Raw genomic sequence first — 15319 nt, 5'->3', positions numbered from 1 at the left:
GTAGTTGTTCTTTCTATTCGGGCTTTGCCCTCTTTACTCACCAAAAAAAAAAAAAATTGTTGGATATATACAAATTAGTATGTAACAAAAAAAACAACTAAATTAATCAGATATATATAAGCTTATACAAAGTTATGTTCTATTATATATACATAACTCATTCATTGTGCAGCTTCAGTGCACACCACAATTGTTAAAATTTGAATATCGACTGCGGGGATTATCCACATTTTCATATTTCATATTTTATCATGGGAATCGCTTATTCAAAATTTTATTTAGCACAATGAAAAGTGACCCCCAGGATAAAAAAGTGTAAGTAGAAAATAGTGATAACTGAGCATGTGAATTTTTTTGATATTTATTAAAAAAAAATAATTAACAATTGTTTTCTATCGCTGGAGTCTCTATAGAGTCGTGTAACGGAGACGGGAAAGAGATAGAAATAGAGAAAGGGAGAGAGAGAATCTCTCAGTGGTATATAATAGGAAATGAGAAACATTTCCCACTCCACTATTATAAATACACTCACATTGACTAATTAAAATTTGAATTCCGACTACAATTTTTTTTCATATTTTGTATTTATCGCACTTTCACTAGATTACATCCGGCTGATGAAATTCATGGGAAACCTAAAATAAATTAATATAATTTTAATTTTTTATAATCTATGATTTTTTTATATATAATTCCAATTTTAAGCTTTCCATAAACCTTCGTTCAAACCATTTTACGAATGCTAATTTATCAATGTAAGTGGAGATCCATACATGGATTTTTTTTATTTGACTTTCACGCGTGAAGATTGCTTCTTTGTGATACAATGATCAAAGTATGTTAATATTCATTTGAAAAATAGTATAAAATTTACAATTATTTTTTATTGATGGAGTCCCTATAGAGTCCTAGGAGATAGAGATGTGAGAGAGAGAGAGGAAGGGAGATAAAATCTCTTAGTTTTGTTGAACGGGGAACAAAGAATGGGGGAGTACATCCCACCCCACTGTGCCTGTGTAACATATATCATATTTTCATACTTAAAGTAAATTAAATAAAATCAATTTTATAAACAATTGAAAGAAAAATATATACACCATTCAAAATAATATAAAATGAAAAATGAAATAGACAGTCTTCAAAAGAAAAAAAAAATATTATTAAAAAAAATTAAAATTATCTTGTGGGAGAGATATAGAAATAAAGTGATAAAGAGAGAATCTCCAACTGGTTTAGAATGAAAAATGCAGAATATTTTCTACCTCACTATTAAAAATGATATTTGACTAATTAAATTTTCATTTGAGAACCGAGTTTATTATTATTCTATATTTATAGGGTCGCTATATAGTCCCGGGATGAAGATAAAAGAAAGAATTATCTCCTAATAGTGTAGAATGAGAAGCGAAATAATAGTTTTCATCTCGCTCTATCCTGTATCATCGTTAAACATATATCATGCAAATCTTATCTAAATTTTATCGTAAGATTTTAAACCAAATTATTCAAATAATATACTAAAATAAACACATAAATAATATTAAAAAAGAAAATAATCCCGTGCACAGCAAGGGCCGACATACTAGTTTGAATAATTTTATGATGTTTTCTCTCCCCACCCCCGTGAATCTTTTATCCCCTTGAATTTCCAATTTTGCCCTTAAAAAAACTTCGCTTCGTAGAAACGGAAGTTTTTTTTGCCTTGAAAACAAATTTCGATTTCTAAAAACCAATAAAAATTCGGTTTCTGCGAACCAATTTTTTCACCAAGGACAAAATTGGAATAAAAAAAATTCACGGGTGAGGTGGGGAGAGAAAACATTATAGTATCGAAATCCTTCAGCAGACCAAAGGTATTTTAGTAATTTAACTACTCGCACAAAAAATAAAGGGGGCAAAAAAAATTCTCTTGAAAACACGCACCAACATTTTGTCTTCTGAAGCAGCAATGAACGGCAAGGTTAACGGATAGATACAAAGCCATAAGCTTCCACTGTGAGCATATATTCCAACAGGTTAGCATCACTATTAACTTTGAATCTACCGATGTTTGTTTGTTTGTTTTGTTCTGATGAATGATCTGTGTGGTTAGTGTTGTAGTTGTTGTGATTCCTAGGGCGATTGTTCCTTTGACTGGAAATAGGGTTCAGTGAGTGATACCGTTTTGAATGATTCCCTGTGCCTTTGAACCTTTAGAGTAAAACCAATTCAGAATTTAATGGATGTTTTCGACTCTAATGCCCCAAATTAGACCGAAACCATATATACCTAAGCTAAAAATGATAGGGTTTTTAATCACAAAGTTGTTGAAGTAGATTCTCTGATTGATAAAATAAAATCAAAATTCAAAATTCAAACTTGGTGGTGTTTTAAAGTGGAATTCAAGATCTTTGACTGTAGTTTTATTTCCAACCGTTATTGTGTTTGGGGCTATTTGATGTCAGTGACAGTGGCGAGTATACCGCCGGGCATGCCTGGCACGTGCCAGGGCTGCCCTTTTTATTTTTTTTATTATTATTTTTTTTTTTAAATGAAAACTAAAACAGAAAAAGGAAGAGTTAGAATTTGCTTTCTCTTTCTCGATCCCTCTCTCTCAAACCGGCCGCCGCTCTCAGTTCCTCTCTCACCCGCCGGCCGCCGCTCTCAATCCCTCTCTCACTGCTCTCAATCTCTCTCACTCACCTCGCCGTAACGCCGTTCACTCACCTCGCCGTAACGCCGTAACGCCGTTCAATCTTTCGCTCTCAGTTTCAGGTAAGCAAACTAACATACTGCAATTAATTTTTAACAACCTAACCTTCTCAATCTAGAATCTTTGTTTGATGATTTGGTGTTGTTTTGAATTTTAAATTTATTAAGCTGTTTTGATTGTTAAGTGATTATATAAATAAGCTGTTTTGGTTATATAAATAAGTAGTTTTGGTTGGTTCTGCAATAGTGTTTTTGTTCTAAAATAGTGAGAATGAAGGGTTTTTGTTCTAAAAACTATTTGATTTCATGATGCCTCTTGTTGTAAACTAACTTGGTGATTTTCTACTTTGTGATATTATTGTCATCGTAACTGCAACTAAAACTTTGTTTAATTGTGGACATTTGTGTTCACTTTGATGGATCAAAATCACCTTTGTTGATGAAGCACTTTCTTTCTTTTATAAGCTGATGACAAACCTTGTATTCTTGATCAGTTTGATCTTATACACAATATTAATAAGAATAAGATAGTCTTGTGATATTTGTATTCAGTTTGAAATGTAGTCTCGTTGATCAGTTATCAGTTTCTTTCTCACTAAGTTTTGTTATGGATTTCTTTCATTAGGGGAATTTGCCTCCTAGTTTTATGTAGTACACTATTGGTATGTTATATTTCATCCCCTTATTTGACTCATATTTTGCTGGTTTAAATATTATTGTATCCAGAAATTTGGTTGATAAAATTCCCTCCAAAATTTTGCCTAGGCTCTCTAATATTACTGGAATCGCCACTGCAGTGACAGTGTTCCATATAGTTCCAGAGTCTTCCAACGAAACTACCTTAAAGCTGCTTACAAAAAAACTGCGTTAAAGCTGCATTTCTAAGAGCAATAAAAAAACCCAAAAAAGAAAAATTAACTATGGCGCTATGGATGGAAAAGGGTTCAGAGCCCTTGACCGAAAACGAGAAAGCAGACCTTGAAGCCATTGCTGCAATCAAAGAGTCTGCGGCCTTAGAACTCAAGGTATATAATCTTTCTTCAGTATGTTTTCAAAATACAAAAAAAAAAAAAAAAAAAACATTCTTTTGCTTTTATTTCACTCTCAATAATCTTTTTCAGGAAAAGGGTAATCAATATGTGAAGATGGGTAAGAAACATTACTCTGATGCTATTGATTGCTACACAAGGGCAATTAATCAGAAAGCTTTGAGTGATTCCGAGACTTCCATTCTTTTTTCAAATAGAGCCCATGTCAATTTGTTGCTTGGAAATTTTAGAAGAGCTCTTACTGATGCTAATGATGCACTCAAATTGAACCCTTCAAGTATAAAGGTGTAAACTTTATTATGTGTTTCTTTGTTTATTGTAATTCCTTATTTTTGATGTTTTGATAGTAATGGTGGAAACCGTTTTTAGGCAATTTATAGAGCTGCCAAAGCTTCTATTTCATTGAATTTGTTGGATGAAGCACAAGACTATTGTCAAATGGGTCTTCATTTGGACCCTAAAAATGAGGAATTGAAGAAGCTTGATAACCAGATTGGTCTTAAGATCTTGGACAATGAAAAGCATGAGGCTCAAGTTTCTAAGGCTATTGCTGAGGCAAAGGTATAAACTTTGAACTGTTTTCTTTAGTGTTGTCCATTGCGGGTCGTGGAAAATATCAGTTTGTTCAAATTCCGTAATTCAACAGTGCTTGTATAGCCCCTATTTGACAACATTTTATACTAAATAGTATATCGCAGCAGAATAATAGCGGTTTGCTTAGGCCCTATTTGGATAAACAATTTAATTAAACGCTTATAACTTAAGTGCTTATGTATAAGCTTTTTCTATAACAAAAGAAAAATAAAGTCAATTTTTTTTATATAGGCTATAAGCTGTTTTTATATGCTATCTAGGAGAGCTTAGGAAAATAAGTTGAAAACAGCTTATGGAATGTCATAAGTTGTTTTCATAAACTCTCCCAAACAATTTCCCTTATGATTGTGTCGGTACTCGGTAGATAAGCTCACATAAGCCTATCCCAAAACATGCCCTATATTCCGCTTATAGCACTAAGGCACTGCTATAGCTGCTACTTCAGAACAGTCGTTTTCTTATGTAACTTTTAATAATGTGGAAAGAGCTCATGTCCATCTTAAACAAAAACTGTGCAGGAAATTGTTTCTGCAACGGAAAATAGAGGCTTGAAGATTGGAAAGGCCATGTATCGAGAACTTACTGGATTAAAGAAGCCTGTGTTGGACAAAAGTAATATCCTTCACTGGCCTGTTCTTCTATTGTATGCAGAGGTCATGTCCAGTGACTTCATTGAAGATTTCTGCGAGACCGACATGTTTTCAGTTCACCTTGATATGATATCCTTTTATAAATGTTGTATTTACATTATCTTTAAACTAGTTTTGTGTAAATGGCTGTGTTACACCCTTAGCTAGCTAACGTATTCGCAGATGATCAACCGCTTCCATGGGATGTTGAAAACAACTACAAACGTGAATTTATAGAGTTGTACTATGAGGTAAGCTTTTTGCTTCCATTGAAATTGTATTCTAGTTACTGTTGTGATAAGGTGATATTTACAATAAGATTTTTTTGTCTACATTGCTCATATTGGCATATTGTGTCAAATATTGGAAAACTTATACTTCAAAAGCAATTTTTCTCCCTCGCTTCTTATTCCTTGTTTTATCAGGCTGGTTTGGGACTTCGTCTATCCAAGGAAAAACTCCTCCGTTATTTATTAGAGGGAACTGCAGCAGCTTCTAATGGGGAAGGTATTGGTGATGATGAGAAAGATGCAGTTGACAATCTTAAGCAAAACCAGAGTATGTTACTTTTGAAGTTCTTTTTATCCCTCTTTCCAATCCATGTTTGGTTTCTTTGTTTGCATGACTCCATTTCCCTACTATAGTGGTTCATAATGTGTTAAAGTAGTGACTAGTTTTAATTGAAAGATCGACAATGAGAACTTGATTCAAGTGTCAAATTATTTCAAAATACCGAACATTTTAAAACACCCCCATCATGCTAAGCTAGGCAAATGCCTCCTTTACGCAATTATTAAACTTCTCTGTTTTCAAAGCAAAAAAAGAAAATTCTTTTGTCGTCAAAATTTATTTAGATCTCATAGCAACTAATTCATGAATGATATCTCAAATCATATTGATATTAAGCAATTTCATTAATAGCAGTATGTTGAGAAGTTATGTGTTGCAGCTTTTGATTAACTGTTCTTGTCATGTACATCATACAAATAAAATTTCACATTAATCTTTTACTCAATTTTTTTTCCTTCATTTTTTGCTAAAAATAAATAAATCACATCAATCCAAATTATTTTGTTATATTCCATTGGCACATCATAAGTTTAATTTTGTACTACCTTGGCACATCATAAGGTTAACAAAAGGAGGACTCTTGAACAAACCAGAAAGAGTGTATTCAATAATGTTTTAAAAGAGTGCATTAAAATATGAACTATTTCATTATATGCTTTTTATTGAGTTTATCTTCAAAACCTGACGTGCAAGGTTAACATGATAGATAGTTGCACACTTATAATTCAATAGTTGGATCACATTACTCAAAAAAAATTATTTGATGTTACTGTAAACATACCAAGTCTTACACCGGCACCGGTTTTGCAGTCCCTACTGTGTGTGTGTGTGTGTGGTAATTGTCTAAAGAATGGTGATTCCTAATCTGATGGTTCCGTTTCTCTGTCTATAAACTGTTAATGAAGTGTGAGTCTGAGTCATGGTAAAGCTTAGATGTTATCTCCTCACTGGCAGTAACCCTTCAGACTTTTATTTGTTTAGAGGCTTTTTTTGACAAATTCAAGAGCTAATGCTTTTAATGCAACACTATGAAGCACCAACTATGACTTTTATTGCGTTTTGTTTCTTTTATGAGGGGAAGAATTGGCCTTTGTCTCAATGTGCCTGTTAAAAGAAAACTTGTATATGACGTGATCTTCTATATTCATCAGGCTCCCCAAAATGGATCAAAGTAAATGAAAGGAGAACTCTCCATGATGTTCTGAAAGAGCCAAATTTCATCATTCCTGAGATACCAGGTGAAATGTAGTTCAGTAAAAGTGATCACTTTTTTTTTTCTTCCATTGATTCTGTTTAGAGTTTCATCTAACTATGATGTATTTGCAGTCTTCTATGTTGTTTCTAAGCAATCCAGCTTTTATAAAAAATTCAAAGATGGAAAGTGGGCTCCTCCAAGTGCATGAAGGAATCAGCATGTTTTGCACTAACTACATTCATGAGTTAGTTAATGTCTCAATCTGGAAGTATTGAAGATTGCACACTCATTTCTTCCACATTTTGGACTTTTTTTGAACGAGACTTACCTGCTAATTTCAATTGTTTGATGAGTCAAGATTTTAAGCTGTATTAGTTGTCTCAATGATAATGCTAGAGTTGGAGGAACCTCACTTGAGTGTCTATTTTTATCTTCTCATGTAACCTAGTTAGCACAGATAGATTGGGCTGTTTTGGTACATGTATAATTTGATAGCTTTGGTTTCAGAATTTTATCAAATTATGGGTGCCAAATATTTATTTATTTTGTTTCAAATAGTCCAACAACGAAACTCACACTAAGTGTGGAGAAGAAGAGTATTGCAAGTTCAAGCCTGTGCCCCGCTACATCAAATGTGTCCACGACTTTTTATCAACTCAGCTAGTTCACGCATAGTCAGATAACTGACCTTATGATTATCGAGTTATTTACATTTGACAGGTAAAGTAGAAGAATATCATAGTCATAATTATAATCCAAAAAGATTCCCCTACATCCAATGCAATGGCTCTCCAATCACAATTTCGCAAAGAGACTTAGGAAGTTCAATGTTATTTATAAAATCCATGCATGATCGCAAGAATTATACAACTCATGATTGCTTATACTTCAAAACAAAAGGCAGCGCAATACAACTTCCATCACACGCAACACTTTCAGAAGGCTATGAGTGAGATCTCAGCTCAGCCCTCATTACTGAGACATTTCCAATGCACTCAAAACTATAATCAACTCCACCATCTGTGAGATCAACTATGACCTGCTGGATCGGTTTCTCGAGTTCTTTTGGATTGATAAACTCAGTGACTCCAAAGTTCTTTGCCGCAAAGTAAATAAACAAAATATATTAAGGTATTAAAAAAAGCACTTTAGCTTAGTTTTAGCATCACGTCCATACATAATTCTAAATACAACTGGAGTATAATCAAATCTGAGAAGCAAACAACAAATATAAATAGCTCATAATTCATAACTAGACTGCACTTTGTTTTATAATAATTAGTTAAGACAATGTGTCTATATTAGTCATTTATGTCAGAAGAAAAATAATGAAGGAATAAGCACTTACAAACAAAAAAGATCAGAGATACTTAGATAATTATTAACTATATCCATATTACTATCTATTGATAATTCAAAAGTTAGTTTCATAGGGTTAGTTAACAATCATGACAGTTAACAAGTTAGTTTTGTTAGTTACAACTGATATTAGTCATTTATGTCAGAAGAAAAATAATGAAGGAATAGCACTTATAATACACAAAAGATCAGAAATATTTAGATAATGATTAACTAAATCAATATTACTATCTATTGAAAATATAATTCAAAAGTTAGATTCATAGGGTTAGTTAACAATTATGACAGTTAACAAGTTAGTTTTGTTAGTTACAATGTTTTAGTGAGTTACCCAATGTGGGTGTATTGCTTGTATAAAAGATTAAAAGCTCCGTGCTTAGGCCCCATTTGGATTAGCTTATTTTTGAACTTATGCAAACAGCTTATACAATGCGACAGATACACAGAAATCTGCATTCAAAGAATTGAAGAAAAAAGATTGTAAAGCACTCTTTATCCTTCATCAATGCGTGGATGCAGCGAATTTTGAGAAGATTGCACATGCAACTTGTGCAAAGGATGCATGGAAGATTCTTGAAAACTCATACGAAGGGGCTGCAAAACTGAAGAAAGTGAGGTTGCAAAATCTTAGGAGCCAATATGAATTGCTGCAGATGGAAGGTAATGGAGAAGTTACAAAACCGGCCCACGTACACCTCTAGTCGATGTGTGTGTAGTTGTACAATGAAGTCAAGTGTGTTTTTGTAGGGTGATTGTAACAATGGCTTCAAGGTCTGCTTTCTCGTTTTCGATCCAGGGCTCTGAACCCTTCTCCATCCATAGTGTCATAGTTAATTTTTCTTTTTAGGTTTTTTATTGCTCTTAGAAACGCAACTTAAACGTAGTTTTTTTGTAAGCAACTTTAAGGTAGTTTTGTCGTAAGACTCCAGAACTATATGGAACACTGTCACTTTGGGGTGTACATGGATTGAGCAAATTCGGTCGATCCGCTCAAACCCACTCAATCCAATTCAAGTCGGGCAAGTGGATGAATATGGATTTCCAAAATAAAAAACCCATAAAAAAATCAAATTACGAGTAAACTCGGATCCAATCTAAAAAATCCATTGACCCACCAGTGCTATGTTTTTTGAAATGTTTTTTATGAAAATAGAGTGATCTTTGGCAAGGGTTATATCTCTTCCATGCACAATCATCTGAGCCAAGTCAACAATTATAAGTTACTATCATGAACCAAGTAAGAGTTTTGATATACTACTAACTTTCCAAATGAAATTTGACATAATTGTAAGAAACTCACTATAGCAGGGTTACTTCTTATTTGACATTATATTATTAGGTTAATTTAGAAGGCGAATATATGTATATTAATTTAAAAAAACTACAACACTATTAAACTATTGTACCTTTTTTTTAAAAGAAACCAAATAATTATATTAAAAAGACAACAATTAAGCACAAGGCGTGTCTAACTGAATAGAAAGGTCAGATACAAATAACAAAAACCAAAACCAAAACCAAAACCAAAGCGATGAAGAGCACAAAAACAAATTATGTAGTCCTAATCCCCAAACATAACAAATGATTAGACCACCAACTATTCAAATCGTAGCTAAAGTCTTTTTTCTTGGCCTTCAACCACAATCAAACAAGAATTTTAACTTTATCGAGCATTAAAGTGACCGTCATCTTCTTCTGAACAAAAACTCTGTTAGTTCTCTCTTTTCAAATTTGCCAACAACAAGCCATCCAAATTACATGTAAACAACTTCAGACCTCTTTCCCAAATAAGTAGCTACTACAAAATTGTGAAGCACATGAGATTGCACATCAATACAAACAAAAAAACACTAGTCATATTCAACCAATGAAGAATCTCACGCCAAAGAGAACATAAAAAATCGCATTCGAAGAACAAATGATTAGAAGATTCAACCAATCCATATCCGCATATACACTGTAACGAGTTTTAATGAATCAAACCATGAGGAATCGGGTTATCTTTAGTCGGTAACATATTTAGGAACAACTTCCAAGCAAAGATAGAAACTTTAAAATGCAAAAATTTATTCCATATTAACTTCTTAAGCTTTGCAAGAACTAGATGATTCACACTAAGTTATGAAATGATACACCTCTAAAACTGAATATCCCTCTATTAGATCAAGATGCCATCTCCAATTGTCGTTGATGTCTACATGCAAAAAATGATTATCCAAAAGCATACAACACTCTACGAACCATGAACAACAACCCCTCTTGATTCACAAACATCCTCCACCACCACTTCTCTAAAAGAGAAAAATTAAACTCCCTCACTCTATGAACCCCCAAACCACCTTTATCTCGATCTAAACACACCCAACCCCAATTAATCCAACTAATTTTCTTAACTTCCTCACTCTCCCACCCGAAAGAAAAGAATTAATACATGTTGAAGCCTCGAAGAATGAAAGAAAATAAACTGGTAACAACGACAATGCATATTTAAGCATAACAAGGCGATCACCCATATAAAGATGTTTACTCTTCCAATGTGACAATTTATTTCGAATTCTATCGAGCAACAAATTAAAAAAAATGCGTCGAGGATTACCTCAAATTGAAAGACCCAAATAAAGAAAAAGAATCTGATCCAATTCTACTATTACACATTTATAATAAAAAATATTTATTTATAACATAATGTAAACAAAATGTGAACATGTCAACATCGATATGAACTTTAGTACGAGGTTAATAATACTTTTGTTTATAATATTCATGAGTCAATATTAAATTTTTTAAAATTTAATTAAAATAATACGATATTTTATAATTAATCGATTTATTTGTAGCAAAAGTGCGGATAACGGGTATATGTATAGATACTTAGGTACCGTAAGGTATGAGCATGTGCACAAAAATTGTTACCACACTGATGTAAAGATAAGTATGATTATTTTCTCAAACCGCAAATATGACGATGAATACTATACTATATTAACTTACTAATACCCTACTTGTTATCGTGGTGATTGAATCTGAACTTGGTTGAAAGGATTACAGATCAATCCCCAGAACTGCAATCTGAAGCGAGCTGGAACCATTTAATGTCGAGTTAAATTAAACAGTCCAACCAATCGTTAGTTGATTAAGTGGTGATTGACGTTGAACTTGATAAGAAAGATCATAGTTTGATCCTCACAATTGCGATCAAAAGAGAGTTAAAACCACTTAATACCAGAACTAACCCAAAAACAGATTAAACTGATAGTGAAAATGAAAAAAATATTAAACGGTCTATTAGGCCGGAAAAAAAAAAAAAAAGCCTACACTTAACACTTAAGCGAGCAAACACACACACACCTAGTCCTAGCTCCCAAATAAAAACCAGCGTTTGAGATTAGGTTGCCGTGTAATTCTATTTCTCTCACTTCACTCTCTCTTTCTCTCTCCCATTGCGGCTAGGGTTTTTCACCCTTTCTCAACCCTTGTCTTCTCTTTCTCTCACTCACTCACCGATCTCTATCTCTTGCCTTTTTACTATGGAAACTATGCAAGCCTAGTGTTACAGTTATCTTGTTAAGTAAAACTTATTCTTGTCTTCTCGTCTTGTTCTTCTCTCTGTATACAAGATGGCCACTATCAATCCATTTGATTTGCTTGATGATGATGCTGAAGACCCTTCTCTGCTCATCGCTGCTGAACTGCTTAAAGCGGCTGCTGCCCCGGTTAAGAAACCTGCTGACAAAGAACAGGGCGGCGGCAAGCAACGTGGTGGTGCTCAGACTAAGCCTGCTCAGTTGCCTTCTAAGCCCACTCCTCCCGCTCAGGCTGGTTAGTTTCTGTTTCGTTTTATCGATTCTGATGTTTTTGTTTTGTTTTTATGATTATATTGGTTAATTGAGTTTTAATAATATTAATTCCATTTATTTGATGTTTGTTTTTATAGAATATGATTCTTGTAGGTTGTATTGTTCAATCAGAAAATTGGAATGTGTTTGTCTGTTAATATTGTATTTTATTTATATTTCAATATTAATCATTAATTTTCTCTGAGGCTATGTTTGATTGTTATTGTTAATTGTTAATGTTGTGTATAAGTGATCTGTTATGTTAAATGTTTGTATTTAAATATGCCAGGGATTGTGGTTTCTGTGTTTTATATATTTTTTTTTGCTTTCATCACCTGTTTAAGCTGGTTTCGGGCCCCTTCCCGGGGGATCGAACATGTTTTGTTTTATACATATTTAGAAATAAATAGAATGAACTTGTTTTGTTTGAATTTGAATAATATATGGTTTAGTTCATAAGCAAGTCATAGCAGTATTTTCTAGGTTTTGTACCGTAAATTGTAAGCTACTGGATTGGATTCTTTGATGTGTAGTGTGCTTTTTTCAAGTACGACTTCATAGCATTGAAAGATTAGTGTTTTATGTGTACATGTGTATTTTTTTTTTGTCTGTTAAGTTTATGGTAAGGTTTTTTTTTTCTTTCTTTATACGCAGTCTTGTTTTTGTAATGGTTACTGGTTATTGTGTTTAATTTTTGCCTTTAACATTTTTGCTTTTATATAATTTTTGACAGTGAGGGAGTCCAGAAATGAAGGAGGCCGTGGCGGTCGTGGGTTTAGTGGAAGAGGAGGTGGTCGTGGATTTGGTGGCGGACGTGGAGGTCGCGGGTTTGGTCGTGACTACTCTAACGGCGAAAATTCGTTCCCTGGTTCTGGAGCACTTGAAAACCATGGTCCTATTGAAGAAGGAGATAAGTTTTCAGAGAGACGTAACTATGGTGGGCCAAGACCTCCCTACCGCGGTGGTCGCCGTGGAGGTTTCAGCAATGGTGAGGCTGGTGAAGAGGGACGTCCTCGAAGAACATTTGAACGCCACAGTGGAACTGGCCGAGGGTGATGTTATTTTCATATGATGTTTTATTCATTGAACTTCTGTTTTTATCAATATTGATTTTCCATGTTCTTCTGTAGAAATGAATTCAAACGTGAAGGTGCTGGTCGTGGTAACTGGGGAACAGAAACTGACGAAATTGCCCAGTAAGCATTAGTCTCACAAACTGTTGCTTCTGTAATTTTTACTATATTATTTTGCTTACTTCTCGTTTGTAACAATTCTTCGTTTTTGTGTGTTGATATTGTTTTGAATTATGTTCTTGTGGTTTAAAATTTACTCAGGGTGACTGAAGAAGCTGTGATTGAAGGTGAAAAGAATATTGGTGATGAGAAGCCTGCAGTTGAAAATGATGCTGCCGAAGGAAACAAGGATATTGCTGCTAATGAAGCTGAAGAAAAGGAGGCTGAAGATAAGGTGAATGTCCCATCTCCATCCGTAAACTGTTGTTGCAGTCTCTAAGCTTAGCTTGGTGCCTTTTTACAATCAAACTGACCAACAGAAGAATTGTGTGATTGTTTCATTTTGCATCTTATCTTGCTATTGTTACAATCTGTCCTATCTTGCTATTCTTATTTTCCGTCATTTACTTTGGGATCCAAGAGGACCTGCCCCTTATTTAAATGTATTTATGTTTGATGCTTATTAATCATTAAGCTGTTTTTCGGTTGTTTGGTTATTAGGAGATGACTCTGGAGGAATACCAGAAAGTGCTTGAAGAGAAAAGGAAGGCTTTGCAAGTAGTCAAGACTGAAGAGAGAAAAGTTGACACTAAAGAGTTTGAAACCATGCAGGCCTTATCATGCAAGAAAGACAATTTTGAAATCTTTGCTAAATTGGTGAGAGAACTTTTTCACTTTTAATTAATAAGTTTTTTCTTTATGCTGTATGGGGTAATATCAACTAATATCGCATTACACTTCTATCTTCGTTGTAGGGATCTGATAAGGACAAGCGCAAAGAGGCTTTTGACAAGGAAGAGAAAGCTAAGAAGGTCTTGCTTTGTTCAACTTTCATGCCCTTGTTACTTTGTATTTATATTTTCTCTGCTTCCTTTTTGTGATTTTTTTTGTTGTATAATTTTGGAATCTGTGAAATTTCTTTGATATATTGTTGACGATTTTTATCTAATTAACACGAGATTTTTATTATTCTCAGTCTGTGAGCATCAATGAGTTTCTGAAGCCAGCTGAAGGGGATGCCTATTACAGAGGCAGGGGAGGACGTGGCCGTGAAGCACGAGGTGGAGGTGGAGGTTATCGTGGTGGAAATTTGAATAGGAATGTCCGAGCTCCATCCATCGAAGATCCTGGGCATTTCCCAACCTTGGGTGCCAAGTGAACCCTTTTCGTGCTTATCTGTCATATTTCCAATTTTGTGGGTTTTCTCTGATTTTAATTTATGAAACTTAAAGCAGGAAAAGAACTACACTAATTGGATTTCCTGTTATTTTATTTTTAAGGTTTAAAATGTAAATTTAGGTTCTTCATACCGTCGTTTACCCCCCATTTACTGCGTTTTACATTTTGGGGTAAATGGTGGCGGGTAAGACATGAATGTTCTCCGAGTCTTCTTTTCTTTATAGATAGACATCTCAGTTTTGCTTTTAATGTTAGTTTTCTTTTATATATCATTATCCTAAGTGATAAGTTTAATTGTGATGGTATCAATTCAGCCCTAAGTTGATATTTGAGTTACCAATTCTTGGTAGAATCAGGCTTTCAAATTTTTTCCTAGAGATCATTTTCAATCAAACACCAATTGAATCAGTTACCATTTCACATGAATGTTAATGGTCGATTTGTGCATAGGGGATGTAAACAGGGACATCTATTAGGCAAAGGCTAGCATGGGTGAGTGATTTAGGTCTCCTATGGTGAGTGAGTTCAATTATAGTCAATAATAGTCCATAGTGATCTAACGGATAATACTAGTGGGAGACCTTTTGGTCTCTCTCACCCTAGAAGGCGCCCTAAAATATTACCATTCTCTATCCCCATCTTCAGCTCTGAAGAGTATACATTCTCCATGCATTTCCGTCTCTGCAAATCTCCACAGTTATCTTGGAATCCATAAACATTAAAAAAGTATCAAGTTTTTATTATTTTCAATCAAATTTAATGTAAAAAATATTTAAATTTTGTAAGATATTGTTCTACAATACACAACTTTTTTTTATAATACACAATTTTCTTTTTTGTTCCAAGGGTTGAATTTTATTATATCATACTTGATCTAAATGCAATTTTTTTTGTTCCAAGTGTTTATTGAATTCTGGTTCGAACTCCCAACTGTGAAAAAACAAATGTAATTTCTTTATTTACACCAAAAAAAAAAAGTAATTTC

The 15319-nt window shown here is 33.8% G+C and overlaps 2 protein-coding genes across 13 annotated transcripts; both read left to right on the top strand.

Moving 5' to 3' along the window:
• Positions 1-1856: 1856 nt before the first annotated feature.
• LOC123889213 (tetratricopeptide repeat protein 4 homolog) lies at positions 1857-7283 on the top strand. 12 transcript variants are annotated; one of them, XM_045938441.1, is made up of 10 exons: positions 1900-2015; positions 3317-3353; positions 3457-3716; positions 3813-4025; positions 4110-4301; positions 4853-5053; positions 5137-5214; positions 5389-5521; positions 6685-6771; positions 6860-7283. In XM_045938441.1, exons 3-10 carry the CDS (start codon positions 3612-3614, stop codon positions 6934-6936), a joined length of 1086 nt encoding a protein of 361 aa, XP_045794397.1. In that variant the 5' UTR covers positions 1900-2015; positions 3317-3353; positions 3457-3611; the 3' UTR covers positions 6937-7283. The 12 variants fall into 12 exon arrangements, with proteins under 12 accessions (XP_045794398.1, XP_045794391.1, XP_045794399.1 ...); XM_045938439.1 differs by having other exon boundaries at positions 1919-2754; XM_045938442.1 differs by lacking the exon at positions 3317-3353 and having other exon boundaries at positions 1857-2015.
• Positions 7284-11423: 4140 nt separating this feature from the next.
• On the top strand, positions 11424-14583 carry LOC123888489 (RGG repeats nuclear RNA binding protein A-like). Its single transcript, XM_045937565.1, has 7 exons — positions 11424-11906; positions 12657-12975; positions 13054-13119; positions 13258-13390; positions 13657-13812; positions 13911-13967; positions 14132-14583. Exons 1-7 carry the CDS (start codon positions 11705-11707, stop codon positions 14312-14314), a joined length of 1116 nt encoding a protein of 371 aa, XP_045793521.1. The 5' UTR covers positions 11424-11704; the 3' UTR covers positions 14315-14583.
• The last annotated feature ends 736 nt before the right edge of the window (positions 14584-15319 follow it).

This window comes from Trifolium pratense, linkage group LG6 (assembly GCF_020283565.1).
Source record: "Trifolium pratense cultivar HEN17-A07 linkage group LG6, ARS_RC_1.1, whole genome shotgun sequence".
NCBI classification, from domain to species: Eukaryota; Viridiplantae; Streptophyta; class Magnoliopsida; order Fabales; family Fabaceae; genus Trifolium; species Trifolium pratense.
Note: the sequence above shows the minus strand (reverse complement) of the source record. Positions and strands in the feature narration are given on the sequence as shown.